The sequence below is a fragment of the Emys orbicularis genome, chromosome 2, assembly GCF_028017835.1.
Source record: "Emys orbicularis isolate rEmyOrb1 chromosome 2, rEmyOrb1.hap1, whole genome shotgun sequence".
Lineage (NCBI taxonomy): Eukaryota > Metazoa > Chordata > Testudines > Emydidae > Emys > Emys orbicularis.
This window is the reverse complement of record NC_088684.1, coordinates 280,939,290-280,966,852: the sequence shown is the minus strand read 5'-3', so window position 1 is coordinate 280,966,852 and position 27,563 is coordinate 280,939,290. Positions and strand designations below refer to the sequence as shown.

General features: G+C 42.3%; 1 protein-coding gene across 2 annotated transcripts in view; it reads left to right on the top strand.

Annotated features, from left to right (window-relative positions):
* DPP6 (dipeptidyl peptidase like 6) overlaps positions 1-27,563 on the top strand; it is a 607,069-nt gene that overhangs the window by 523,432 nt on the left and 56,074 nt on the right. For both annotated transcript variants that reach the window (XM_065398031.1, XM_065398032.1), the window contains 7 exons: positions 1,080-1,234; positions 2,466-2,563; positions 15,233-15,356; positions 16,254-16,292; positions 21,340-21,447; positions 22,104-22,195; positions 27,514-27,561. In XM_065398031.1, coding sequence (XP_065254103.1) covers positions 1,080-1,234; positions 2,466-2,563; positions 15,233-15,356; positions 16,254-16,292; positions 21,340-21,447; positions 22,104-22,195; positions 27,514-27,561 — 664 coding nt within the window. The remainder of the gene's footprint in view (positions 1-1,079; positions 1,235-2,465; positions 2,564-15,232; positions 15,357-16,253; positions 16,293-21,339; positions 21,448-22,103; positions 22,196-27,513; positions 27,562-27,563) is intronic.

The window sequence follows — 27,563 nt, the reverse complement described above, 5'->3', positions numbered from 1 at the left end:
GGGAAGATGGGTTTCGTTCTTTTGATGTGAGACTAAGAATCACAGATTCTGTAGAGCTAAAGCTCCGAGAGGATTCAGCCCTAAAAGGCACAGCTGAAGTAGCCCTGGCTACTACTACAGGTTCTTGGAATTCATATTAGGTAAGCATTAGAGGTGGTTCTGGGCCTGGCATGTTGCAAGACACTGTCTTTCTGATTACCATCTTGATTTCCCACCAACCACACACACACACACACACTTGAATTATGACACAATTTTTGTGGCTCATGTCTCAACAACCAGTAGATATTACTGCATTATATATATGCCACCTGAAAGTCTGGAGTCTCAGCATTCAGTGCTGTGAAGCATTAATCCCTGACTCCAGCAGTTTATAAAATACTGGTTTGAAAAAATTGTCAGAAATGAAGTGGTAATAAAATGCAAGATGGTAATCAGAATGACATGCTTTTAAAGGCCAGTAGCTTACGATGTGCCAGTGTTACCTGCCCTCTTCAGACCAGCAAACTTTTCCAAACCTGGGAGCAGTAATTAGAAAGATAAAAATTTCAGTCCTTGACATGTGCTTGTATCTATGTTTCAGTGCTATAGCAATTTAAGACCAGCAATACCTCCTTAAAGAGAATAAAATCTCAATCTCTGAAGCATTTTCAGTAGGCCATAACAGCTATGAAATATCATCCTTTTTGTTGCCAGCAAAGAGCTATAGGGCCAAACTCTCAATATACTTAGACATGACATTATGTACAGTATGTACTTAATATGTACATTCACATATCTGTGTACAGTAACACAGCGACAGCAGTGCCTTTTATGGTGTCATGGGTATATGTGTCTGATAATATAAGCAACCTGATGTTTCTTGAGCAGTATTTATGCCTAGTAACCTATATGTTGAGAATAATGATGATCAGTTGTGTTCATTAGTGATATTACAGTTTAATGAGCATTTTTTACTGATTTTCCTGTTATATCCTTCATGTGCTGTGATTAGACTAGGATCTTCAGCTCTATGCTGTTTGGTTTCATTGCTAACTAGCATTATATGTCTAATAGGTGCTTTTTTCTTTTTACATTAGAGGAGATCTTGAAGACTCATATAGCACATTGGTGGTCTCCTGATGGAACCAGGTTAGCATATGCAACAATAAATGACTCCAGAGTCCCTACAATGGAAATTCCAGTCTACACTGGCAGCCTTTACCCTACTGTTAAAACATATCATTATCCAAAGGTAAGGGAAAATATAAACAAACAGTCAACGGTTTTTGAATTTTTCATGGTTTTGTTTCTAGCTGACTCCGATATGGTAATATGTAATCGAACATATTCATAAGCAGTGCAATTAACAGAGAAAAGATCATTCATTCCCCATTGAACTGTTAAACTGTGGTCTTCATTATTCTTTTGCTGCCTTTGTAAAAGTACATTTTTCTGACACTACTAGTAGTCATTCAAAAATGTAAAGAGAAAAAGTAAAGGCTAAACCCTTTCTCCCTCTTGTACCTGGACAAAATCTGTTGGGTTTTGATGCAAGATGCGGCGTGACTATATCTGAGAAGTTGCAAACAAAATTATTATATTTGTTGGTTTTGTGCCTTAAATCAAAAGGGCAATCGGGAAACTTTAGTACTTAGACCTCCTTGTAAAATTCAAGATGGAATAATAGGCAGGACAGATAGTCAGGCTTCTGAGACACACTGCACCTTAGCTTTAGGGAGAGAAAATGAATTAGGGATGAAAAAGGCCAATCCTGCATTGCTTTACAGAGCCCTACAGAAGATTGTCGCTGCAGGTGAGCAGCATCTGGTGCAAATCTCAAGCCAGTGTGGAAGATTAGTATTACTTTCTGCTGCTGTATAGTATGTTGTTGTACTGTACTGCACAGCTGCTTCCTGCAGACATCTCACTTTGTGTGGTGGTCCCCTCAGATCTCACATGCTAAGCCAGGTCTAACCCAGCCACTCCTGAAGATAGGAGACATCAAGAGAATACATAGATGCTGCAGGAAGTGGTGCTGATGATTCGGTAGGAGGCGCGCTTTCATGTAAGCCAGTGTTTAACTAATGTCCAACATGGGGCTTAAGGACACCCTGCCATTTTCAGATAAGGCATCAAATTGAGATCCTGACCCTTGTTACTAAAAATACCATCACATTTTTCACAAATGTGGTAGATGTTATTGTCAATGTTCTAGCCAAATTTTAATGTGGGCAGTTACATCCTACCATCCTAAGTTCCTCATACTTCAATGCCTGCTCTAAACTGCTGTATGCTTTTTCTGTGCACTGTTAAACAGTTTCTGCATTCCAGCCCAGAGGTGGTTGCACTTCATAAGATATTTGTGTGTATATTATGATTACAAAGCATTTTAGGATCTGTTCAGATAAAAGGTTATAGCTATAAATGTAAGGTGTTATTTACTGTAAGATATATAGTAATGTACTCTCATTTTTAATTTCCAGGCTGGAATGGAAAATCCAAGCATTTCTTTACATGTCATTAGTTTGAATGGCCCTACCCATGATCTGGAAATGACTCCCCCTGATGATCAAAGAATGAGGTATGTTGCTTAGTATTAGAGTGGTAGCCGTGTTAGTCTGTATCAGCAAAAACAACGAGGAGTCCTTGTGGCACCTTAGAGACTAACAAATGTATTTGGGGATAAGCTTTCATGGGCTAGAACCCACTTCATCCGATGCATGGAGTGGAAAATACAGTAGCAGGTATAAATACACATCACATGAAAAGATGGGAGTTGCCTTACCAAGTGGGAGGTCAGTCTAACGAGACAATTCAATTAACAGTAGGATACCAAAGGAGGAAAAAATCACTTTTGTAGTGGTAATGAGAGTGGCCCATTTCAAACAGTTGACAAGAAGGTGTGAGTAACAGTAGGGGGAAGCAAAACTTTTTGCTGTTTCTGCGTAGGCTTGAGTTTTTAGAAAGTAAGTTCCCAATTCAACAAACTAGTTAAAGATGTGCTTATCATTAAGCATGTACTTAAGTCTATTACTATTCAGCAAAGCACTTAAAAACCTTACTGGGATTTAAGCATATTTAGTGGCAAAAAAACTATGTTAACACACAGTTAAGGTTGCTTGGTGATATGTCATCCCCTTGCAGAACATGAGCAAAACACAAACTTCTGAAAAACAGGAAATGCACAGTTAAGGTTGCCTACGTAACCTAACTCTGCCCTCTTTCAGAAGTGCCCCAGAATGCCCCGTTAACACACATACCTTTACTCTGCCCACTCTACAGTTGCTGAAATGTACAAGCTGTTCACCTTTTACAGCCCATCGACTCCCACCCACAGGATTCCATCCAGTACTATTAAAGGGGGAAAATGGTTATTAAATCTTTATGTTGCCCAGGTGTATAAAGGTTTGGACTAGAACTGTCACTGGTGGGGTGCTCACCGGGGCAATGATGTTGGCACAGTCCCTTGACTTACCCAGGCAAGTATAAAATGGTTGCATAGAAACCCTCTCATGGGTTTTTCCTTTTCTGGTGCATACACACTGTAATCACAGCACATCTACGCAAGTGAAGAAGCGTACGTTCTCTTAACACCATTCACTGTTTGGATCCCTCAAAGACTTAGTGGGTGCCATGTACTACCATGTGTAAAAACGACCAATTGAGACCATTTTTTAACCTGCGTCACAGCAATACAATCGTTTACTCTCTAGCGCGGTGCAAAAAAAATCCACCCAGAAACTTTTTGAAAAATAGTTCTTCTTTTTGGGGCCTATGTTTCTGGAACTCCTGGCTCAGCTGACATCACATTTGGGTCACTAACCCTACCTTGCACTCCCATGAGGCATAGCAAATTTCACGATAATCTGTGTCGGCATGTGGATTTCAGGGCATTTTAAAGTGTCTTCCTTTGCATAGGAAGGGTAGAGGCACAACACAGGCATCTGCAGCATAGGAGGCTCTGAAAGGTGTGAACTGTCTTATTCATCTCAATGTGATGTTTTCAGTTGAATGAGAACACCCCTTGGAGATTAATACAACCTGAAACAATAGCTCTGAGGCTCGTGAACTGCTCCAATCATCTGAGTAGGTTTTCCCTTCCCCCTCCTGAGTGCTTTAGAGCCGCCCTGTGATATGAATGAAATATGCCTGTTCTCGGCTCCCCACTCAAAGGGCAGAATTTCCCCAGATCCTGGCTCACATGGGTGCAGGGAGGGAGCCTCAGACCCTCTCAAAAGGGCAACCCCTTCCCCCCCCAGAATTCAGCTCATGTAATGGAGAGTGGGGGTCCAACCCCTGTAGATGGGCAATGGGACTCCCAGACACTGGCATACACATGGGGGGCAGTCAGAGGGGCTTAGAGACCCCCAGAGGGGCAAGAGCCCCCCAGATCTGGGCATACATACAGTAGATAGAGCAATGTGGGTCTGACAGGCGCCCCTGCACCTATTCTGCCGCAGTCCTCCTGATACTTACACCACATCCCCTTCCCAGTGTCTCACCCCTCCACTGCCCCCAACTCCCATGCCTCCCTCACCTGAGCCCCAAATCTCTCTGCCCTTCTTACTCCTGGGGAAATTCTGCGCCACTGTGTGCGTGCAGAATTCATGTCCCCTGCAGATTTCTTTGCTTCCATGAAGAAAAATGACTTCTGATGGGGAAGCGAAGGGAATCCACATAAGCAGTCACGCACCCTCCCCATCAGCGTGGGCACATCGTTTTGGGCACCCAGAGCAGCTGGTGGAGAGGTAAATCACCACGGGGGTGGGAGGTTGGGGGTTGGGGCTGGAGATGCCCTGGCCTGTGGCTTGTACCCTGCACCGGGCTCAGCGGCTAGTCCCAACTGTGCTGGGGGAGGATGGGACTTCTTCTTCCCCTGCAAGGAGTGGCCAGGGCTGGAGCCAGGTCAGACCCAGCCCCAGAAACCTCCCCCGGCTGCAAGAAGCTCTGTACCCCCCACCCCCACTTATTACCCCCATCGCTCCTCAGCTGCAGGGGGAGGGGTCACTGTACTGGGAGCTGCTGCCCTGTACACCCAACCCCCCTGTATCCAGACCCTCCCATGCCCCTCCCCAAACCTCACCTCCCTCATGTGGACCACCCCGATGAGCCCCCCACACACACCCAGACCCCTACGCCACCAAGCCCCACTGTCCTAGCAGCCACCCTCCACTGAGCCCCCCCACACCCAGACTCTCCCTACTGAGCCCCAATCACCTTCACCTGGATCCTCCTGCAGTGTCCCATTGCCCCTTCACCCGGAACCTCCCAATGAGCCCCTGTGCACCCAGATCCCCCCTGCACCCAGATTCCCCACCGAGCCACCTGCATCCAGATTGCCCCACACAGAACCCTCTCACCCCACACCTGGATCGCCCCACACTAAGCCCCTCCACACTTCAATCCTGCTCAGCTGAGCCTGCCTGCCCACCCCGGTGCACCTGGCGCAGAGGAGCAGGGCCCTGGGGTGTTTCTGAGGCAGGCCCGGCCCTTGCACTGTGTCAGGGTTGGGTGCAGCCTCACCACTGAGTCCGTGTCCCAGTGGGGGGCTGCAGTGTGATCTCCCATCTCCATGCTCCCCACTGCCATGCTGAAGCCTCCCCATTTATTTATAGACAAAATTTGCAGAATTTTGCAGAATTTTAAAATATCGTGCGCAGAATTTATATATTTTGGAGCAGAATGCCCTCAGAGTACTTTCTGTATCAAATACCCCATTTATCCCCCTCCCCTTACTGCATCGCCAAACACCACTCCCCAATTTCCCCACTCCTCCACCCCCCTAATGCCCATTCTCCCACCCAGGAAACATTCACATGTCTAATTTTGTCCCCAGACACTTTCATTACATTCCCTCCCCTCCCCCCCAATAAAATTGCCACCCTTGACTCACTAATTGTAGCCACCTCCAGGCACTCGATCCAAAACGCCTTTTGTCTTATGTGGGTGCTTGTGATTAACTTATCCTTAATTATATTAATTGAAGGGTAAATTCATAGCCACCAATCTCAACAAGGTCTGTGACTCATCAAGTCATCAGTCCCTCTCAGTTTTACAGTACAAGGCCGTTGAAGGAAACTGGGATTTTGTTTTGTTTTTGGGGGCAGTGAGGAAAGGAGCTGTAGCTCGGGAACCCCTCAGACAAATGACCCTAAATTTGAAACACTGACCCTACCCTGCACTCCCATCAGGCACAACAAATTTGAAATCAATCTGAGTCACCATTCGAATTCTAAAGCACTTATAAAAGTCGAGCTTTAAAGCCCATAAAGTGGTGGGAATGGAAACCCTCTAGCTGTTTCTCTGAACTGGCACATACACACTGTAAAGAACATTCGTTTTCTTAAATACTGGTCTCAGTTTGGGTCCCCAAATATTTAGTGAGTGCCATGCACTTCTTTGGGTAAAACTCGACAAATGGAAACCAGTTTGACTCAAATCACTTCAATAGACTGCACAAAGAAAACCCACTGAGAAACGTTTTGAAGATTGCAATCTTTTCAGGGCCTATGTCTCCAGAACCCCTGGCTCAAATGACCCCAAGCTTGGGTCACTAACCCTACCCTGTGCGCTCTTGAGGCACACCAGATTTCAAAGCATTCTGACTAATCATGTCAATTTCAGAGGACGTACTACAAAGGTTGACTTTTAAATAGAAGTCATGATGCAATCTTAACTATGGTGACACTGCCACACCACAATAACTCTTAAGTGCTTAGCTGAACTGGGGCCTATGTGTTGTGGTTTCTTGGACACTTGAAAACAAATCATTATAAGACTATAAAGAACAGTGGTGGCATAAGCATTGAATATCATAATCAGTCTGCCTTCAGGGGAGAAGAGTTCTAATCTGCTGCTTTAGCTCAAGTTTGATGCAGTCACCTACCAAAGCCTGGAGGCCAAATTCTGATTTCATTTATGCTGATGTAAATCAGGAGTTAGTCCATTGACTTCAATGGATTTATACCAGTATAACTGAGATCAGAATCTGGTTCCATGCCTACACTGCCACCCACTAATGGTCCCTCTCCAAATATTAACAGAGCACTTTGTATGAATGTCAAATACAATTGTGTAAAGATCTCTTCCTCCAGGATATTCATTTGTGTATGGTCATCAGACAGCTATACTGGTACCTCTGGGATAGTTTAAATTAGATGTTGGGCCTCCAGACAAAACCACACCAGCCAGTAGGCACTGCCCAAAGCAGATGAAACTTGCCTGTTTGCCGGAGGGAAGGGGCGTGTAGTGGGTTAATCTTCATTGTGCATGAGAAATATAAAGAGCCAGATTCTGATACCATTACACAGGTGGAGTAGTACTGTACTGCACTCCACACATGGTCCGAAACCAATAGAACTGTCAGTGGAGTAAGATGTCCTTCAATTTTGTTTTATTATAGTCTATTTGATTCTATATTTTATTCTAATCTAATACAGGCTTTTAAACTGTGCTCATCACTGTAGTATCTCATAGACTCATAGACTTTAAGGTCAGAAGGGACCATTATGATCATCTAGTCTGACCTCCTGCACAACGCAGGCCACAGAATCTCACCCACCCACTCCTGTAACAAACCCCTAACCTATGTCTGAGTTATTGAAGTCCTCAAATCTGGTACTCCTTCAGTGTAAGGGGTATCAGAATCTTCTCCATGGTGCTTTTCGCATTGTCATTCTAAAGTGTTACATTACAGCTCCATTTACACTACCAAGACAGAAGTGTCACCAGTGAATACACTCAAAAACATGTAGAACAGGACTTGTCTTGTAAAAAACAATTTCAAATTTGCATGTATCAAGCAATGGCTCAGTATAATGTGTTACCTTAAGACCATTGTTACTGTCATTTTTCTGTTGGACTGCTGATTGGGAAATAGCATTGTCTGTATGCAAAGAGGTGCAAGCTAAAATTCTTTAACATAGTTGTATTGTTATAACAGCTTGAGACAGTTTATAGAACTGCAGTATCTTAGTACTCTAATAAATATGTGTAGTGTGGGGTTAATCATGGATTAAAATAATTTATTTGATATAATTGATATTATACAATGATGCAAAATATACCATAATTAATGACTCTATGTATTTCATCAAAAACATAACATTTCCAGATCATAGTACAAGTGGTGCTGCTAGACTCAGGGGTACATTTTCATTATGTATATATTTTTCTGAAATGAGGGGCTTAGTGTGATTGCATTTCATTGGACCAGACAGTGGGGATCTCCTGTAGAATTAGGGCTTGCCTACACTTGAAACATTGCATCATTGCGGCTGTAGTGCTTCAGCGTAGACATTACCTATGCCGACAGGAGGGGTTCTCCTATCAGCATAGGTAATCCATCTCCCTGAGAGGTGATACCTAGGTCGACGGGGGAATTCTTCTGTTGACCTAGCGGTGTCAACACCGGAGGTAAGGTTACTCAGGGATGTGGATTTTTCACACCCCTGAGCAATGTAGCTTGGTCAACTCAATGGTATAGTGTAGACCGGGTCTTAGGGCTTGGCTACACTTGCGAGTGACAGTGCAATAAAGGAGCCCCGGGCGCACTAGCTCACTCCCCGTCCACACTGGCAAGGCATGCAGAGCGCTCTGACTCCGCAGCTACAGCGCTGCTGGTACTCCACCTCGGCGAGAGGAATAACGTTTGCTGCGCCTTGGCTACAACGCCCGAGCGTAAGTGTGAACGAGGTGTTGCATTACTGCGCTCTGATCGGCCTCTGGAAACGTCCCATAATCCCCTTAAGTCAAGCGGCCACTCTTGTCATTGTTTTGAACACCTGTAGGAATGCGGAAATGCCCTTTCAAAGCTCCATTTCGGACAGCCGGCATGCAAGCCATTACTGTGGAATGCTGTGTGAGAGAGAGAGAGGCGGGGGGGAGAGAGGGGGTCTGCTGCTGTCTGAGCTTACAAGACAGCATGCTGACATGCTCTCAGCCCCCCAAAAACTCACTCTCTCTCCCCCCACAGACACACAACACACTCCCTGTCACACTCCACCCTACCCCTCCCATGTTAAAAGCACGTTGCAGTCACTTGCATGCTGGGATAGTGCCCATAATGCACCACTCCCAATGCCGCTGCAAGTGCCGCAAATATGGCCATGCCAGTGCGCTTGAAGCTGTCAGTGTGGACAGATTGCAGCGCTTTCCGTACTGCGCTCTACAAAGGCTGGTTTAACTCAAAGCGCTCTACATCTGCAAGTGTAGCCATGCCCAAAGTCACTGAAAAGAGTTTCAGGGAGGAAGGGAGTGTTTCTCACAAGGATCTACAAACAGAGAAGTAGGTATAAATAAACCTAACATACATTCAATCGATTCACTTAGATATATGCAGTCAGTGGTGTGACGGGTTAGATCACAGGAACCCCCTTGGGAGCTGCCACCCGATGTGCAAAGACTACCCCTGCTTCTGTTTTCCCTGCCAGCTCAGAACTCCAGCACCCTGTCTTGCTGAGCCAGACACTCCCGTCTGGCTCCAACACACACCCAGGGTCTGAATCACTTGTCCCAAAGCTGCAAGTTTACCTGAAAACAGCTCACAGAAGTGTGCTTGTCTTTAGCACTCAGATGCCCAACTCCCAATGGGGTCTAAACCCAAATAAATCCGTTTTACCCTGCATAAAGCTTATGCAGAGTAAACTCATAAATTGTTCGCCCTCTATAACACTGATAGAGAGATATGCACAGTTGTTTGCTCCCCCAGGTATTAATACATACTCTGAGTAAATTACTAAATAAAAAGTGATTTTATTAAATACAGACAGTAGGATTTAAGTGGTTCCAAATAGTAACAGACAGAACAAAGTAAGTCACCAAGCAAAATAAAATAAAATGCGCAAATCTATGCCTAATCAAACTGAATACAGATAATCTCACCCTCAGAGATGCTTCAGTAAGTTTTTTCTCAGACTGGACACCTTCCAGGCCTGGGCACAATTCTTTCCCCTGGTACAGCTCTTGTTGCAGCTCAGGTGATAGCTAGGAGATTCTTCATGATGGCTCCTCTCTCCCCTTTGTTCTATTCCACCCCTTTATATATCTTTTGCATAAGGCGGGAACCCTTTGTCCCTCTGGGTTTCCACCCCCCCTCACTGGAAAAGCACCAGGTTAAAGATGGATTCCAGTTCAGGTGACATGTGATCATTGCCCACTTGCCAGCACACACATATACAGGAAGACTAACAGGTAAACACAACCATCTGCAGACAATGGTCCTGGTTAATGGGAGTCATCAAGATTCCAAACCATCATTAATGGCCCACACTTTACATAATTACAATAGGCCCTCAGAGTTACATTTTATATTTCTAGTTTTAGATACAAGAGCGGTACATTTATACAAATCAGATGATCATACTCAGTAGATTATAAGCTTTGTAATGATACCTTACAAGAGACCTTTTGCATGAAGCATATCCCAGTTACGTTATATTCACTTATTACCATATTTTCTCTAAAACTATCCCAGTTACATTATATTGACTTATTATCAAGTTTTTATAAAACCATATAGACTGCACAACGTCACAAGTGGCACTTCCTGGTGTGCGGGGGGATCTTCTTAGTGTGGGGTTCTCCTCAAGGCAACTGGAAGAGCTAGTAGTAAAAATGCAAATTATTTTCCACAGGAATTTTGAGAAATTTTCTTTTTTTTCCCCTGAAGTTTCCACCCCCTCAAAATTATTTATTTTTTACAACTAAAAACCAAAATGGATCAAAGAAAAGGTTTAGTTTCCAAATACTGTTTTTGTTAAAAAAATTCAAGTTTTGGTAAAAAAAAAAAAAAAGTGGCTTTCAAAACTTGAAGACTGAATATTTTTACCAAAAACAGAACAATGTTACAAAAAAAATGGGCCTAGAAAATTTTGGTGTCTGTTTTTTGTTGAAAAGCCAGAAAATTTGGACCAAAATAAAAATATTTTGTTGTTGCAAAGCAAGCTCATAACAAAAAAAATATTTGGATGAAAAACTTTAAACCAGCTGTAGCATGTAGCCTGATCCATCAGCTAGTTATCCTGGGAGCAGGGCAATGGTCCCATCTCCTATCTACCCCATAAGTGTGCCTCAGTGGTGTATTACAAGAGCAGAAACTTGAGTGCGGAGACTGATTGCATCTGGCCCTTGCACAGGTCATCAACAAATAAGCTACTAAGAAAGGAGCCCAGTAACTAGGATCTGAGATAGGAACTGACTGCACATGCTTTGAGATCACAAAATTGAAGGTTGTATGTCATTTTGCCAAGCAACATTTCACCGTTTTTTGTGATGGCTGATATCCCTATTATTATGTGCATGCACAATTTGGATTTTTGATTCCTAGCTGCAAACCATACATGTAGTTATGGGAATGTAAATGTCTCATAATGAAACAGTGAGATGATCTGTGCTATGAGAAGCGATGTGATCCTCCTCAAAGGGCTCCAAATATCTCCTGAAAGAGTTCTAAGCCTTTCAGGAGAATTTCCTGTGAGAACAAATGAAATTCATTATTATTGGTGTTTATTACCATTCCATCTGTATTACAATAAAGAATCGGGGCCCCATTGTGCTGGGTGCTGTGCAGACAACAATAAAAAGATGATCCCTCCCCTTGTGAGCTCACAATCTAGGATTGTGATAGGATGGACTAGGTGGATAAACGGACAAATGTCAGGTGGGGGACTCAATAATGCAAGTGGAGAAATGAGGAATCCTGAACACTAAACAGGAGTTTGTTTGCCACTTGCCTAGTTGTTAAGTAAGAAGAAATATGATCAAGTGCTTAGCATGGGACTTTGAAGACCCAGGGCCAATTCCATGCTCAACTACAAACTTCCTGTGTGACCTTGAGCAAGTCACTTAGTCTCCTTGTATCTCAGTCCCCCACCTGTAAAATGGGGATAATAGCATTTCCCTACCTCACAGGGAGTTGCTCAGATATTATGGAAATGGAGGCCACATAAGTACTTAGATAGATTGCCAGCTGGTCGTGTTCTGTAGGCAATGTGGCAGAGGTAAGTGATAAGGAGGGAATTTGAGGTTCCACTCCCATCTTTATTTTTTTGCAAGGGAGACAATATTGGACCTGAACTAATATGTGTTGTTTCTAAGATAAGAGCTTTAGATGTTACATCCCAGCCAGCTTGTGTGACATCAAAATTTAACATAGAATCATAGAATATCAGGGTTGGAAGGGACCTCAGGAGGTCATCTAGTCCAACCCCCTGCTCAAAGAAGGACCAATCCCCAACTAAATCATCCCAGCCAGGGCTTTGTCAAGCCTGGCCTTAAAAACCTCTATGGAAGGAGATTCCACCACCTCCCTAGGTAACCCATTCCAGTGCTTCACCACCCTCCTACTGAAAAAGTTTTTCCTAATATCCAACCTAAACCTCCCCCACTGCAACTTGTGACCATTACTCCTTGTTCTGTCATCTGCTACCACTGAGAACAGTCTAGATCTATTCTCTTTGGAACCCCCTTTCAGGTAGTTGAAAGCAACTATCAAATCCCTCCTCATTCTTCTCTTCTGCAGACTAAATAATCCCAGTTCCCTCAGCCTCTCCTCATAAGTCATGTGCTCCAGCCCCCTAATCATTTTTGTTGCCCTCTGCTGGACTCTTTCCAATTTTTCCATATCCTTCTTGTAGTGTGGGGCCCAAAACTGGACACAGTACTCCAGATGAGGCCTCACAAATGCCGAATAGAGGGGAATGATCACATCCCTCGATCTGCTGGCAATGCTCCTACTTATAAAGCCCAAAATGCCTTTAGCCTTCTTGGCAAAAAGGGCACACTGTCGACTCATATCCAGCTTCTCGTCCACTGTAACCCCTACGTCCTTTTCTGCAGAACTGCTGCCTAGCCGCTCGGTCCCTAGTATGTAGCAGTGCATCGGATTCTTCTGTCCTAAGTGCAGGACTCTGCACTTGTCCTTGTTGAACCTCATCAGATTTCTTTTGGCCCAATCCTCTAATTTGTCTAGGTCCCTCTGTATCCTATACCTATCCTCCAGCGTATCTACCACTCCTAGTTTAGTGTCATCTGCAAACTTGCTGAGGGTGCAATCCACGCCATCCTCCAGATCATTATTGAAGATATTGAACAAAACCGGCCCCAGGACTGACCCTTGGGGCACTCCACTTGATACCGGCTGCCAACTAGACATGGAGCCATTGATCACTACTCGTTGAGCCCATGATCTAGCCAGCTTTCTATCCACCTTATAGTCCATTCATCCAGCCCATACTTCTTTAACTTGCTGGCAAGAATACTGTGGGAGACCGTATCAAAAGCTTTGCTAAAGTCAAAGAATAACACGTCCACTGCTTTCTCCTCATCCACAGAGCCAGTTATCTCATCATAGAAGGCAATTAGGTTAGTCAGGCATGACTTGCCCTTGGTGAATCCATGCTGACTGTTCCTGATCACTTTCCTCTCCTCAAAGTGCTTCAAAATTGATTCCTTGAGGACCTGCTCCATGATTTTTCCAGGGACTGAGGTGAGGCTGACTGGCCTGTAGTTCCCCAGATCCTCCTCCTTCCCTTTTTTAAAGATGGGCACTACATTATTTACTTCAGATTCTCAACAGGAGTTACGGAAAAATGCTCCAATCAACAATTTGTCCTAAATGAATAGTTACTCTTGCTTTTTTTTATATTTTTATTTATATGTTTATTTGTTGCCAAACCTGCTGCTGACTGTTATTTTTTTAACACAATTTATTTTTGCATGACCATTTTCCCCCTGCCTAGGGAATATGCTACTGCTGATATTGAGTAAAATCACAATTTATTTCAGCCACTGAATTTCCAGGACACTATTACCTTGCCCAAAGGTGCCCTGTCTTCCAGCATTGTGCATGCAGCTGAACTCATTTGTTTTTTCCCCAGCCAAATTCATGCTCTAAATATTGCTGAAAGCTACAAAATTAATTTCCAGCTTGTTATTTTGCTAGACAAACAGATCTTTGTTGCTTTCGCCCTTTCTCTGCACTTTGTATGGGAATCGTTGCCAGAATACAGAGTACTCTCTAGTGACTCAGCACATTAATCCCAATGAGAGCAACAACTCCTTATACATATTTTATAGCAAACAAATGAACTAATAAAAATTTTATAGACTGCACACTATGAAAAGTCATTGTATTATAATTTAAGGGTGCTTTTGGCCCGCACACTCCTCCACTATATTATTATATCTCTACATTTGTCAGTTCAGCAAGAGTCTCCCCCTTTAGATTAATCCCTCTGTGACTGAAGATGGAGAGTTGTGATGCTGCCACTAACTGGCTAAGAATTTGCACCTCCTATTATGGGTATTTGTTTACACATCTCGTCCATTCCTCCCCAGCCTGCTTGTTTGTATCATCCAGCTGTTGCACCTTGTCTTTTATAAGCTCATTGGGGCAGGGGCTGTCCTTTATTATATGTTTGAACAGCACCTTGCACAATGGGACCCAAACTGGTTGTGCTCCCGAAGAGCTACCATAATGTAAACGTTTAGTAACAAGAAGATGGTGACAGAGGTTGTGGGCCAGGTTCTAATCTAAACTGGTGCAGCTCCATTGGCTTCTTTATACAAATCTTTGCTGTGCTAAACGCCTACAGTCTGATTTTCCACTCCGTAAAACTGGTTTATTTTCAGCATGGCTCCACTACTAAGCCACTATAGTTTCATACTGGTTGTAGAGGTCTGTTTGAATGGGGGATTAGTTTGTTCCTTAGTTGGGTCAGACCTCTTGGGCCAGTCACCAGAATCTATAAGCCATCTCTTTCTATTCCTCCCCAGACCCTAAGAGACATTTTAACTAATATGCATATTTAAAGGCCAGTAGTTCTATATGAGAGTAGAAATAGTCCATGTAATTTGTTTCTTTGGTCACGTATGCTTGGCTATGTAGCCCAATGCACTTTCCACCCATTCTTGGGAGGTTCTGAATAACATGTGTGATGCTGTGTTAGTAGATCTGACCCCTCTATTTTCACAGCTGGCAAGCAGAGTGGGAAGTTGTAGGTACATGCATAGCCCTAAAAATGCCATTTTCAGGTGTTCATATGAATGCATAACTAGCCCTAGAAAGATCAAGACAGAAATGTTCTAATAACAATAGACTTTTCCTTTCCTGTCCAGTCACAGTACGATCCACAAACCCCAGTGATCTGCTGAGCTGCAAAATACGGTGGCATTAGTATCTCTTGCACGTACGATACTGATGTAAATGATCACTGCAGCAATGATAACTGAGTGCATTTACATGTTTCAGGGACTATTACATAACCATGGTGAAATGGGCAACAAGCACCAAAGTGGCAGTAAATTGGCTGAACAGAGCACAGAACGTTTCTATCCTGACGCTGTGTGATGCTACCACTGGAGTCTGCACAAAGGTAGGAAAGACACTTAAAAGAAGATTGTTTGACCTTCCGTGTTTGTAATCCCCCGGGGGAGAATATCCTTTTATCTGAAAGTGGGTCACCTGACACACAGAACTTTATGTATAGATAGAATATAAGAGACATATACAATATTTACTGTGCAAGGGGTATGGGCTGATTGTGGCCCCCTACAGAAAAGCTAGGCACAATCCAGTCCTATCTGTACAATATATATGTGTATTTATATATAGGGAGAGAGAATGTAGGTGCATTCTCTGTCACGCACTCACTCACACACACACCCCTACTATTTTTAACTTGGGTGTCCTTTTTAACATCTGAGCTCAATAGAAATATACATGGGTTTGTCTATACACAGTTTTCTACCAATTTAATTAAATTGCTGCAATTCCCTAATGTGGGCACTTTTATACAGGCATAAAGACATGTATATCACTATAGTTTGTTTCAGTACCAACATATAAATAACTTTTAACTAGTATAATTACATCCACACTATGGGGATGCACCAATTTAACTAGTTCAGTTTTTGAACTAGTATAGTTAAAGTCAGTGCAAATGCTATGTGTAGACAAGGCCCCACACGAAGTTGCTGGGAACAGTGTAACAACAACTACATTGCTATCTTTCTTTAGGGAGTAATGTATCTGTTGGGATTCCGTTTTTTGGCAGTAGGATAACATACCTTCCCATATGCTCACTTGCTTGTTTATCAGAGAGCAACAATAGAGGACAAGAAGAGCAGCCCAAGATTACATTCTGAAACAGCATGCTTGAACAGTTTCTCGCTGCTTGTTCACCCCTGTTCAAATTCAGTCAAACTGCTTTCTGCACTGATGAACAAAATGTAACCCATGCAAACTCTTTAATTATGTCGTTTCATTTTAGAAACATGAAGATGAAAGTGAAGCCTGGCTACACAGACAGGTAACAGTGATCTTCTTTTCGTGATTATATTTTCAAATGTTTTTCCCCGCAAGAGAAAAAGCTTATTTTTGGAATTCCAAGTGGTACTTTGATATCATGATAGTTCATATTATAGAAGGGATTTTCTTAACAGAATATACAAGCTCTTCTTGTTGAAGTAAGGAGCATCTTCACCTAATGTATCTGAGACTTCTTACCTAGCAGACCACAGTGGCTGGAAACATAATTCCAGCATATGTTGAACGTGGATTTAAACAACCTGAAAAACAAGTGTTGGGTGAAATTCCAGAGAGCCAGCACATGGTCTGTCCCCTACTGAAGTCCTTGATTAAGCCTTATTTTGGGGCTTATATTGGATTTAAGTGGTGTATTGGCCTTTTGCTGGCCCTCCGCACAGGGTGAATTCTACCCGTTGCACTTAAATGATCAAAGGTCAAATTATCAGAAAGGATCTAAGTGACTTAGGAGTCTAAGTCCCATTTTCAGAAGTCACTTAGATGTTTAGGAGCCAAAGAGTAACATTTTCAAAAGCACCTAAGTTGTGTTTTAAAATCAAAGTGACTTAGTGCCTAAGTTACTTTTGAAAATGATACTTAGGCTCATAAGTCTACACTATACACCACTTTTGGCAGCATGAAAGGCATGTGTAGCTGCATCCACACTGTGGTGTGTAGCTGCACAAGTCAATGAAAGGCTCTGGCAGGGGGGAGGCAGCAGGGAAAGGCTGAGCCTTCCCCCACTGCCTACCCCTTGTCAGAGCCTTTCCCCACTGCCTCCCTGCTGCCGAAGTCTTTACCCACTGCCGGAGTCTGTACCCTGGCAGGGAAAGGCTCCAGCAGTGGAGAGATGATGGAGTCTTTCCCCGCTGTCAGAATCCTTACCTTCAGCGGAGTCTGTTCTTCCAGCAGGAAATAATTATTATTATATGAACGTTATAATGTTCTCTAGATAGCCCTTACCTAACTCCAACAAGACACTCATTTCCTGGAAGCAAGGGCAACAATCAAAGGGAGAAATTCATTCTGTAGAGAAAGCAATGGGAAAAGCAGGTACCTCTGAAGGCTGGTTTTCAATGAGTTTCAGTGGTGGTTTATGTACTTATTTCTTGTAATATAACTTTGTTTTAAATTTAACTTTTTAAAATAGGCAAATGGAATCCAGGGTGAAATCCTGACCATATTGACTTCAATGGGACCAGAATTTCAAGCCAAGAGTTTTACATAGAGATAGAGAACTGACAACACCTCCTACTTTGGCTGAGCACAGGTCCACCCCTGATTTTGTTCCCCTGGGGTTGCACTCTTCACACCAGTCCTCCTATTTCCATAGCTGCCTCAGCTCAGCCTTGGTCCTATAATGAAGAATGTTGTTGTGTGTTACAGTGAGATACTGAAAATCTCATTCAACCTCCCTGGTTCCCATCACCATGGCAAGATGGCCCCAGCAATGGTTCTCTCACAGGTAGTTAATATGCAGCATCAGTTACATTTTTCAATAACTCCAGTACTCTGGGAACCTTACAAACGAGTCTGGCTTTTTAACCCTTTACACTCAACTTTCAGTGAGGATTTTGCATTTAGAACCGATGAAGTATAAAAAATGCCTAGCTACCTTGGACTTCATTACTGCCGCACTGCTATCGCCTTCAAGTTCCTAGTGACCATGGTGCACAGCGGGGATAGAACTCAGAGCCTCATGATTCAAAAAGCATAGGCCCCTCCTGCCTGAGCTAAAGGGGAATCCCTGTTTGGTGTGAGCAGCATGGGGCTAATGGCACTTAGCTGAATCCATCTTGTAGAGAGCAGGGCTACACATAGACACACACATGCTACCCGGTTAATCAGAGTATTTATGTTGTGTTCTAATATTGTTGGGGGTGGACCCTCTGGCTTCAGAGATGGGGATGGTTCTCACTGATATTAAACCACAATACAGACATTTCAGCAAATTCCCCAAATCCACAATCTCACTGAAAGGTGAACTGCAAAGGGTTAAAAAGCCACACTCATCTGTGAGAGTCCCATACCGTCACTGCTACTGAAAGCTGCCATTCTTGGCATGAAAATAATTCATGGGGCCATCATGCTGGGAATTAGTGAGATACTGTATATACCCAACAAAAATGAAATCTCACTCAAACCCACATGGTGAAATTATTCATTGTGGGACCCAGGGGTGAGCTGGGTCAAGCAGACAAATGGCAGGACTGTCCTGAAGAGTGTAAAGGGAGCAGGGAGGGCATCATAGGAGTTATAGGAGACGGACAGGGTAGTTCAGATTATCTGTTTCTGTGTGAAACTCCTCGACCCTTTGCCTATAAAATGAACAAGAGCAAATTCATTCAAAACGAAACTATATGTACCAATAAATAAATACACATTGACCCTTACTTAAACTGGCTTTCAAAGCTCCCTGCTTTTCTCCACTGATCTCTATGCAGAATTATTATAATTAGTTAGTATGGTAGCACCTAGAGGCCACAGCTAAGATTGGCGTCCCATTGTGCTAGGCACTGTACACAGAAATAGTAGGAGATAGTCCTTGCACCAAAGGGTTTGTGGTGTAAAGAGACAAAGGGTGGGAGGGAAAGACAGAGGTGAAGTATCTTACCTGAGGTCACACAGCAAGTCAGTAGCAAGCCAAGGAATGGAACCTCACTCTCCCAAGTCCTGGTCAAGGCCCCTGTTCTCTGGTTCACCCTGCCTCTTAATGAATGAGTGAATTCTTCCTCCCCCCAGTTAGCCTTGCTCCCTGAAAATGGTTGCATCCAGAGTTAATTTTACTTTTTATTTTCATCTGCACCATGCTAATTTTTCTTTCAATGCCAATTTTAGTATTTTTATACTAGACGGTGTGAACCTAAAATGCATCTCCTTCCAGTTCATTTTTGCTCTTTATATTAATAAGATGAAAATATTGCACACATCAGCTTTAACTCAGGCCAGGTTTGTTTTCAAGATCCTTAGTGCTGCTCTATACAATAAGAAGATTATATCCCAAAAATCTCTGGCCCAGTGGCCTCTTTTTGTATGTGTCCATACTGAGTCTCTGTAACACAACTACAGGTTCTTAAAAAAACCTGACTATATTAAGGGAGTTTTTCCACCAGCAGATACAACAAACAGACCGCTCATAACCTCAGAGGAGTACTGATGAAGACCAGTAATCATTTGTCTGATGTATGACTTTTCTGTATACCTGGAAATAGATTCAAGTAATCTGTTACACCAGTCTGTACAAAGTCTACTTCCACTGCCAAGAGAAATGCTGCTACAATAGTACAAATTTATACAAATACTACAAATTATGTACCTTTATTGATTGGTACAGCTCTATTGACTACAGTCAAAGTGTGCCAGTTTACACCAGCATAGAATTTGGCCCATGGCATGATAGTAGTTTGCCAGTGGTTTTTTTTATCTTCTTAGCATGCCTCTGGAAATAGTCATAAAGATTTTCATACTTAAAGTTCTAGAAACTATAAGAAACAGGTGAGACTTATTTCATGAAATTTTGCCAAGTGAGAGATGGTCGTACTTTTACAATGTTCTAGACAGGTAAGGAAGGAAAAATAAAAGGAAACCTGGCAGGTTAGGCCAAAAATGTAGACTCTGTAAATCTAACACTAATAGAAAGTGAAATAATTAATGAATGACGAGGAGCAAAGTAAAATAAAGCAAGAATGCTGTGGCAGCATTAAAAAAAAAGTAAAATGGATTCATTTGTTGTTAATGCAAATAATTAATCTATAACATTAACACAATCCCCAGTATGATCAAGTTGTTATTATTGATCTTGGTTGGTTCTGCTTGGTGTTTTGACATGTGTTAAGAATGAGACCAGAATATCTGCCATGGCAGGTGTGTCCATTGGGTGGCTTGTGGAACACACAAGGGGCCGACAGAAAGAATTGCTCCATTGAACAGTACTCGGAGAGGGGGAAACTTATAGGACTTAACAGCATACTGAATATGCAAAGAGTGCCCCAGGATAGACAGGGATGGCAGAGCCTTGTTCGTACTCTAAGCAACATCTGATGGGAAGGAAGGCTTCAGATTTCTTCCTAAATTCATTCAATATGCACTTTGGAGAGATTAAATTTTGTACTTTAGTAACCAGCCTGTCTACCAGTAAGAGCTAGAACAAAGGAGGTGCAACCAGCCGAATGCCATGATATATCAAGCTAATGATTTTTGCCACCCTCAGGTATCATATATGTCAAAGTCTTCTGCATTCCCTGGTAGTCTGCTACACAACTATCTCCCCACAGTAGAAAGGTCCCAGCCACCCATGGATTCCTACAGCAGAAAAGAAAACAAAGCAGTCTTCAGAAACGAACTAGTTGCTGCCTGCAGTGTTTGATTTCCATACCTAGCACCTTGTCTCTCTCTGACTGAAAGTTATAATAATGGGATGAAAATCAATCACCAGGTTCACCTGGGAGCCTTGAAGCAAAGACAGTTTTAAAAGACCTTCTTTCTTTTTATTCTCTCCCCCCCCCCTTGTAAATAATTTTGTGAATTAATCATCTGTGAGAAGGTAGGGAAGGAGACAGGACTTAGACTCTGAAGGACAGGTTGGTGATGTTTCTTTAAGGAAATGTATGTGGAATGATACACAGCCCAATGCAGTTTTTCCAGCTGAGTAAACAAGATTTGCTAGGCACACACTGCTAAGTCTGTGTTTATTAAAGCGCTTCATTCCGGTTGCCCCCAGACAAACTTCTCTGTAGGCATGTAGGTTTTTCTGTGCTTCACAAATGGATATTGCCTTTGAAGCCAAGAGTGCTTCCTTACTGTCTGTCTCCCTTTAATTCCACAAGAGGCTAGCTGAAAGATGACTGCTACTCAGGAGATACAAAAAAAAAAAGGGGGGGGGGGGAGGGGGGGTTTCAGAATTTCAGGGCTCATTTTTCTCTGTTTTGAGAGGGCTGTTTATTTAAGTGGTTGTTAGAAGTCCTCCATTTTTTGCAGTGTTGAACAGTTTTTAAAAAACACCAAGAAGCCCTAACTAGTGATGATTAAACCTATTCAATTGACATTTACAGAATGAAGAGCCAATATTTTCCAAAGACGGACGGAAGTTTTTCTTCATCCGAGCCATTCCTCAGGGGGGGCGAGGAAAGTTCTACCATATTGCCATGTCATCGTCACAGGTGAAACAACCTTTGTTAATCTTTGTCAGTGCTGACTAGTACATGCATGAACATAATACCTGTGTTGAGACCCAAGATATGGCAAGGTGTCTATGGAGAATTTTAATCCCTCTGACCATAAGGATGAATACCTTAAATGGGCTAAATGCTAGTAGCATTTCAGGCATGCATAGGAGGAACAAGAGTTTCAAATGACGCAGTTTGCTTAGATTTATAATTAAAAGGTCTTCACATTTCAAGCAAAATTCAAAGAATGTCACTTTTGGGGGTTTTTTTAAACAAGCATCTCCTCCATTATTCCTAAATAAGTGGCTCTCTGCACAATCATCCGAGGTTATTATCCAGAACTCATGGGCAGAAGAGGATCACAGGAAAAGACTTCCATCTGTATTCTTTATGCTGCGCCCAATTAATCCCATTATCATCAATGGAGTTGTGCCAGAGATGAATCTGATTCAGTATATTTAAGCATGTCTGCACATTCATAGCAATACTTTGGGGAGAACCACAAATTAGTGATTACTTTTAACAAGTCATGGAGGAGTCACGAGGGCTTCATGTTTTGAGAAATAAAAATAAAGTTTTTTTAGTCTTGTTCAAGTGTCGTCTTTTCAGAAAAAAAGAAAACACACACTTTTTTTTTTTTTTTTTGGCAGCCCAATAGCAGCAGTGATAATTTACAGTCCATTACATCTGGTGATTGGGATGTGACAAAGATTTTGGCATATGATGAAAAGAGACATAAAATGTAAGTAAAGAAGTCGGTGTAAGTAGCAAACAAAACAGACTTTCATCTTTTAGTTCTGCTCTCGAGTTAGCTAGTCTACAGGAGCCATCTTGAAAGCAGTTTGTGCGCATGAACAGCTAGATGTACAGACAGCAGGAGAGGGCTGGCTACATCTGTTCGTAGCTTAATCTCTAGTTTACAATCTAGTGTTTCAGTGAAGTCTTGCCTTGATTTGTTCCCTCCCCTACCACTGACTTTGTGTGTTTAATAATCAATCTCATTTTGATATTTGACACACAGAAAGAAGCCTGGTTTACATATATATATGTGTGTGTGTGTGTTGCTATGTTTCTTCTTCAACAACTTTTGATTCAAAATTTGAAGAGAGAGTTCTGTGTTCATTGGCTGGCTTTGCTCTTTTTAGTCCTCCTAGTCTTGGAAAGAATTCTGTTTGACACACACAAAAACTATTGTAATGAACAAACATTTCTGCTTGGTAAACTGCCCTCAAGTTTTTACAATTTCCCTCATTTTTACCTTGATCCTTTGTTAGTGATGTTCCAGTTCTTGGTGTGCTTGCCATTGTCCTAAATCTCAGCAAAATACCATAGAAGAGAGCACTCTGAAGGGGTTTCCAGTTCACATCGTGTGGAGTTGCTCTTTCAGGCAAAGTTTCAATGAGATGCAAGATGCTGAATTCTAGACTTCTTAAATTTAAAATGATCTATTGTCTCCAGCACTATCCCACATTGGCACTAAATAACTGAGTCAAAAGGCATAAGCCCATCCTAAACACTGAATGATAATTAAGGGCCCAGTTCTGAAAGGAGCTAAAAATGCCTGCAGTTCCTGTTGACTTCAGTGTGAGCTAACGGCTAAGCTGGCATAATTACTCACATTGCAGTTTTAAAGGCATGTAATATTTGTGATTTGACTGCACAATATGAGAAATCTACATATTCAGGTGAGCCCAGTTTATAGGAAATAGACCTGCTGGATTAGATACTCCAGCCATTATGTTATTCAGTCCTCCCCCTCACCCCCACTAAGACAATATCTGCTCCTGTGGGTCATCACCACCCTTGTAAAACTCATGGCCTTTGGTCCCCATGGAGATGTCAACCTGGACTTTGTCCTCTGAATTGAAGTTGGCCACCCCTTGCATATGCAGCTAATTCAAGGACCTGAAACAGTAATGGGTGACCTCAGAAAGCTGGTGCTTTCACTACTTATCACACAGAAATGGAGCTGGCTACAGTGTCACTGTGACGCTTAGACAATGACATTCCTCCCAAGTTCAGGCTATATCTTCCTTAACGGTTGGAATCCCCTCTTCAAGCAGAGGCTCTCAATGGGTTTTTCAGGTGCCTGAAGCCATATAGCTGTTCAAAGAATCAAAAGTGATCAAATGTTATAGGAACAGGGGTGGGTTGCTTTTTAAAAACCTCTAGTTAAAAAAAAAGTATTTAAAGGTACTGTGCACGGTAAAGCTTTATATCTTGTTGGGGTAACTTTTCTGTGGTGAAAAAAGAGGTCACGTTTTCTTGCTTCATATCACTTACGACCACTTTTATTTTGCATAGTATGTATTCCCCACATATTACACATGATATTATTATTTTAACACATTGACTTAATTCCATGCTTCTTTAAAAACAATTACAATATTATGTATATTATATACAGTTAACAAAACTTCGTTACAGAGTAGCAGCCGTGTTAGTCTGTATCCGCAAAAAGAACAGGAGTACTTGTGGCACCTTAGAGACTAACAAATTTATTAGAGCATAAGCTTTCCTGGGCTACAACCCACTTCTTCGGATGCATATAGAGTGAAACATATATTGAGGAGATATATATACACACACATACAGAGAGCATGAACAGGTGGGAGTTGTCTTACCAACTCTGAGAGGCCAATTAAGTAAGAGAGAGTCTTTGGTTTTGCTTATTCAGTGGATGCCGTACTTTTGCTGCTATCTTCTGTTGAAATGGTTGGTCATGTTCCCACAATTGGTTTCTGAGTGACACATCAATTTTAAACACTCCTCTTCCTGTGGCAATCCTATTAAGATTCTTTTGGTGTAGTTGCCCTCCCATTCTAAAGTGTACATTTCTGTTTAGAAACTTTTTCAACAGTTTTTAACTATATTTCACTAAATTTTAGTAGGCACAATTCTTTAGGTAGACCTGCAGACCTGTAAAATTTAATAACACTGATACATACATAAAATGAACATTTTTGTACAATATTTTCTTAATAGGTCTTAACCCTAAACCCTTTGGACCTGTTTTTAGTCTAACACATTTTAATCTCTTTTTTTTTTTACTTACAAAACTCCACCATACTGTTTTTGTTTTACTTTCTTAGTAAAATTTATTGTACATCACAGATAAACAGAACTTTTTAATAGGATTTCAATGGTTGGAGGTTTTGTCATGTTTTTGAATGGCCGCTGCACCATTCAAAGTAGCTCTGTTATTCGTAATTAATAACTTGTTAAAAGAAAAGAGAATTTGGATTGTAGTTTCAAATAGGTTTTGGGTGGTTGGGCTTCACTACAGTAACTCCTCACTTAACCTTGTAGTTATGTTCCTGAAAAATGCAACTTTAAGTGAAACAATGTTAAATGAATCCAATTTTCCCATAAGATTTAATGTAAATGCGGGGGGTTAGGTTCCAAGGAAATTTTTGGGGGCCAGACAAAAGGCATTATACTGTATACTGTACAGTACTGTACTGTACTGTGGTTGGGAAGTGCCCCTGGCTTACCCCACACAGGCACAGCCCACTGCAGGCAAGGACGCTAGGAAGCACCTTTGCAGCAGCAGCGGCAGCTTCCCAGGAGAACAGGCTCGGATTTTTCCGGGAATGCTCCAGGCCCGCCTCTTCCTGTCCCCGTTCCACTCCAGGCCCACCTCTTCCCTCCCCCACTCCACCTCCTCTCCGGAGCACGCCACACCCCTGCCCCCCCCAAGTCCTAAATGCCGCTAAACAGCTGTTTGGCGGCGCTTAGGACTTTCTGGGAGGGCGGGAGGGAGGGTGGGGGAGGAGTGGAGATGCACAGCTTCCCTGCTCCTCCCCCTCCCTCCCTTCCTCCCAGAAAGTCCTAAGCACCCTGGGAAGCCTGGGAGGGAGGGGGAGGAGGTGGAGAAGCGGAAATTGTGCAATGCTCCCTTGTAAAGTCGCTGCTCTTCCACAGAATCTTACAAGCAGGCAGCCAAACGACGTTATAAGGGAGCATTGCACAACTTTAAACGAGCATGTTCCCTAATTGAGCAGGGACGTAACATTGAAACAACGTTAAGTGGGACAACGTTAAATGAGGAGTTACTGTACTTATATTTATTGCCACACCCCTCAACTGTTTAATTCCCCCCGAACTCTGCAGTGTTCATTTGTGCAAAAGCTACTTTTAACTTCACACTCTTTCTTTAAATCACTTACTTATTTTCCAAAGTGACACATTTCTCAGCTGAATTCTTTCAGCATCTCTAAGCTTATTTTTTAATGTTTTTTTTCCCACTTGTTTCTTAATGTAGTACACTTTGCATGCAAAGCTGTGCTCACTAAATACAGTCCTTGAAGGATGGCTGCTTTTTACTTTGGATTTATGCAAATAGGTAACAGATATTGTTTTCTCCCTGACCTTTCAGGAATTGTTTCCATTTAGTTTATTTCCTTCTTTACAACTTTCATTTGCTTTTTATGCCTTTTACACTCATCCCTTAAGTTGGCACATTTCATTTGAAAAGTTGTAGCCACTAGAAATAATCCATGTGAAACTTCTGCCTTGATTCGGGTTTTCTTTGCCTTAGGAAAAAAAGAAACTAAATACAATTTTTTCATGGCTGCCAATGGGTCCTATTTTTTAACATTTCAGTGGCATTCAACAGACCTCTGCTGTTCTCTGCCAAGCATTCTTTTACATAGGTACTGAAAGTACCTCTCTAATGTCCACTTTTATTTTGTTTTAAACATGCCTTGTTAGTCTGCACAGCATATGCCTTATGTATCTCTTTGTGCTCTTCCAGCCCATTCTTTTCTCTCTCAAAATTTCCCACATAATGGTTAACTATTTTACTTCTCTACACAGGGCTTTTATTTCCAGGATTAGTTCCTGCAATAACAAGCTCTTTGCTTCTCTTTTCTGCATTTATTATTTAGCACTATTTGTTAGCGTTCCTTTCCCACCCAGTCTCCCCCAGTACCTCTCTGGGAAATCCATAAGGTTTGCCCTTAGATTTAACTACTACTCCAGTGCCCAGGAAGCTTACTCAAATTTAAAACCTTCCAATGCCATTGCTAAACTGATGGGTTGTGATCCTTGGCAGTAAAGCTATCTGTATAATAAACTATATGTTCCCTGCTCCAGATGAATTGATCCGATCTGAGTCCCAGCACCACTATGTTGGGGGGGCCTCTGAGACATCTTCCATTCAGTTCCCCCAGAACTCGGTTTGACTCTCGTCTTGACGCTCAGGTTCCTTTATTTGACATACAGAGAAGCTTTGCTGAGTTGATTAGACTTGACCGTAGAGGGTGGGTACAGGGTATACCACACATCCAAAGTTACACAGAAGCCCCCTTCCTTTATATACCTTTACACACTACATTGCATCAAATGTTTTGGGATTGGCTTGGTCACTTTGCTGGAACCACTCCCTGTACAACATGCTCTGTCCATTCACTGTCTATATACAACTCACTCTTTACCTCATCTTTATGTTCCCGACTTATTGTATTCATTGTTATCTTGTCCACTGTAAATGGTTCCCTGAGTGTTCCTCCCCTATCTTAGCTAGTAAAGACATTCTGACAGGTTTCAGAGTAGCAGCCGTGTTAGTCTGTATCCGCAAAAAGAACAGGAGTACGTGCCACAAGTACTCCTGTTCTTTTTAAAGACATTCTGTTTCCATTCCAACCTCCTGATCCATTTACCGGCCTAATCCTGTCTCCCAAGAAATGAGACCTCACCCTTGTCCAATTACTGATGTCAAGCCAAGCCTACATACCTGAATTCAGAGGTTTGTGCATGGAGCATTTTCCCCTTGAAGCACAGCTATCATATATACTTCAGAATTGAAATATTTTTGTTTTTATTTTAAATTGCAGTGCAGTTTACCAAACATTTCCTTGATTCTGTGCTGAAGAGAGGTCCCTTCTGATTGGTTTTCTAATTCAGTGAAATGGAGAAGTCACGTATCCTTGCAGTTTGCTTCACAAGATCAAGGAAATGTTCAAAAGATGGGTGTGAGGATGGAGATGCTGTTTTATAAGATATTTGTAAATCCCCTTCCAAAACTCTAATTCTCACTACTGTACTTTGTATTTTTAGTTACTTCCTCAGCACAGAAGATTTACCAAGACGGCGACACTTATATAGGT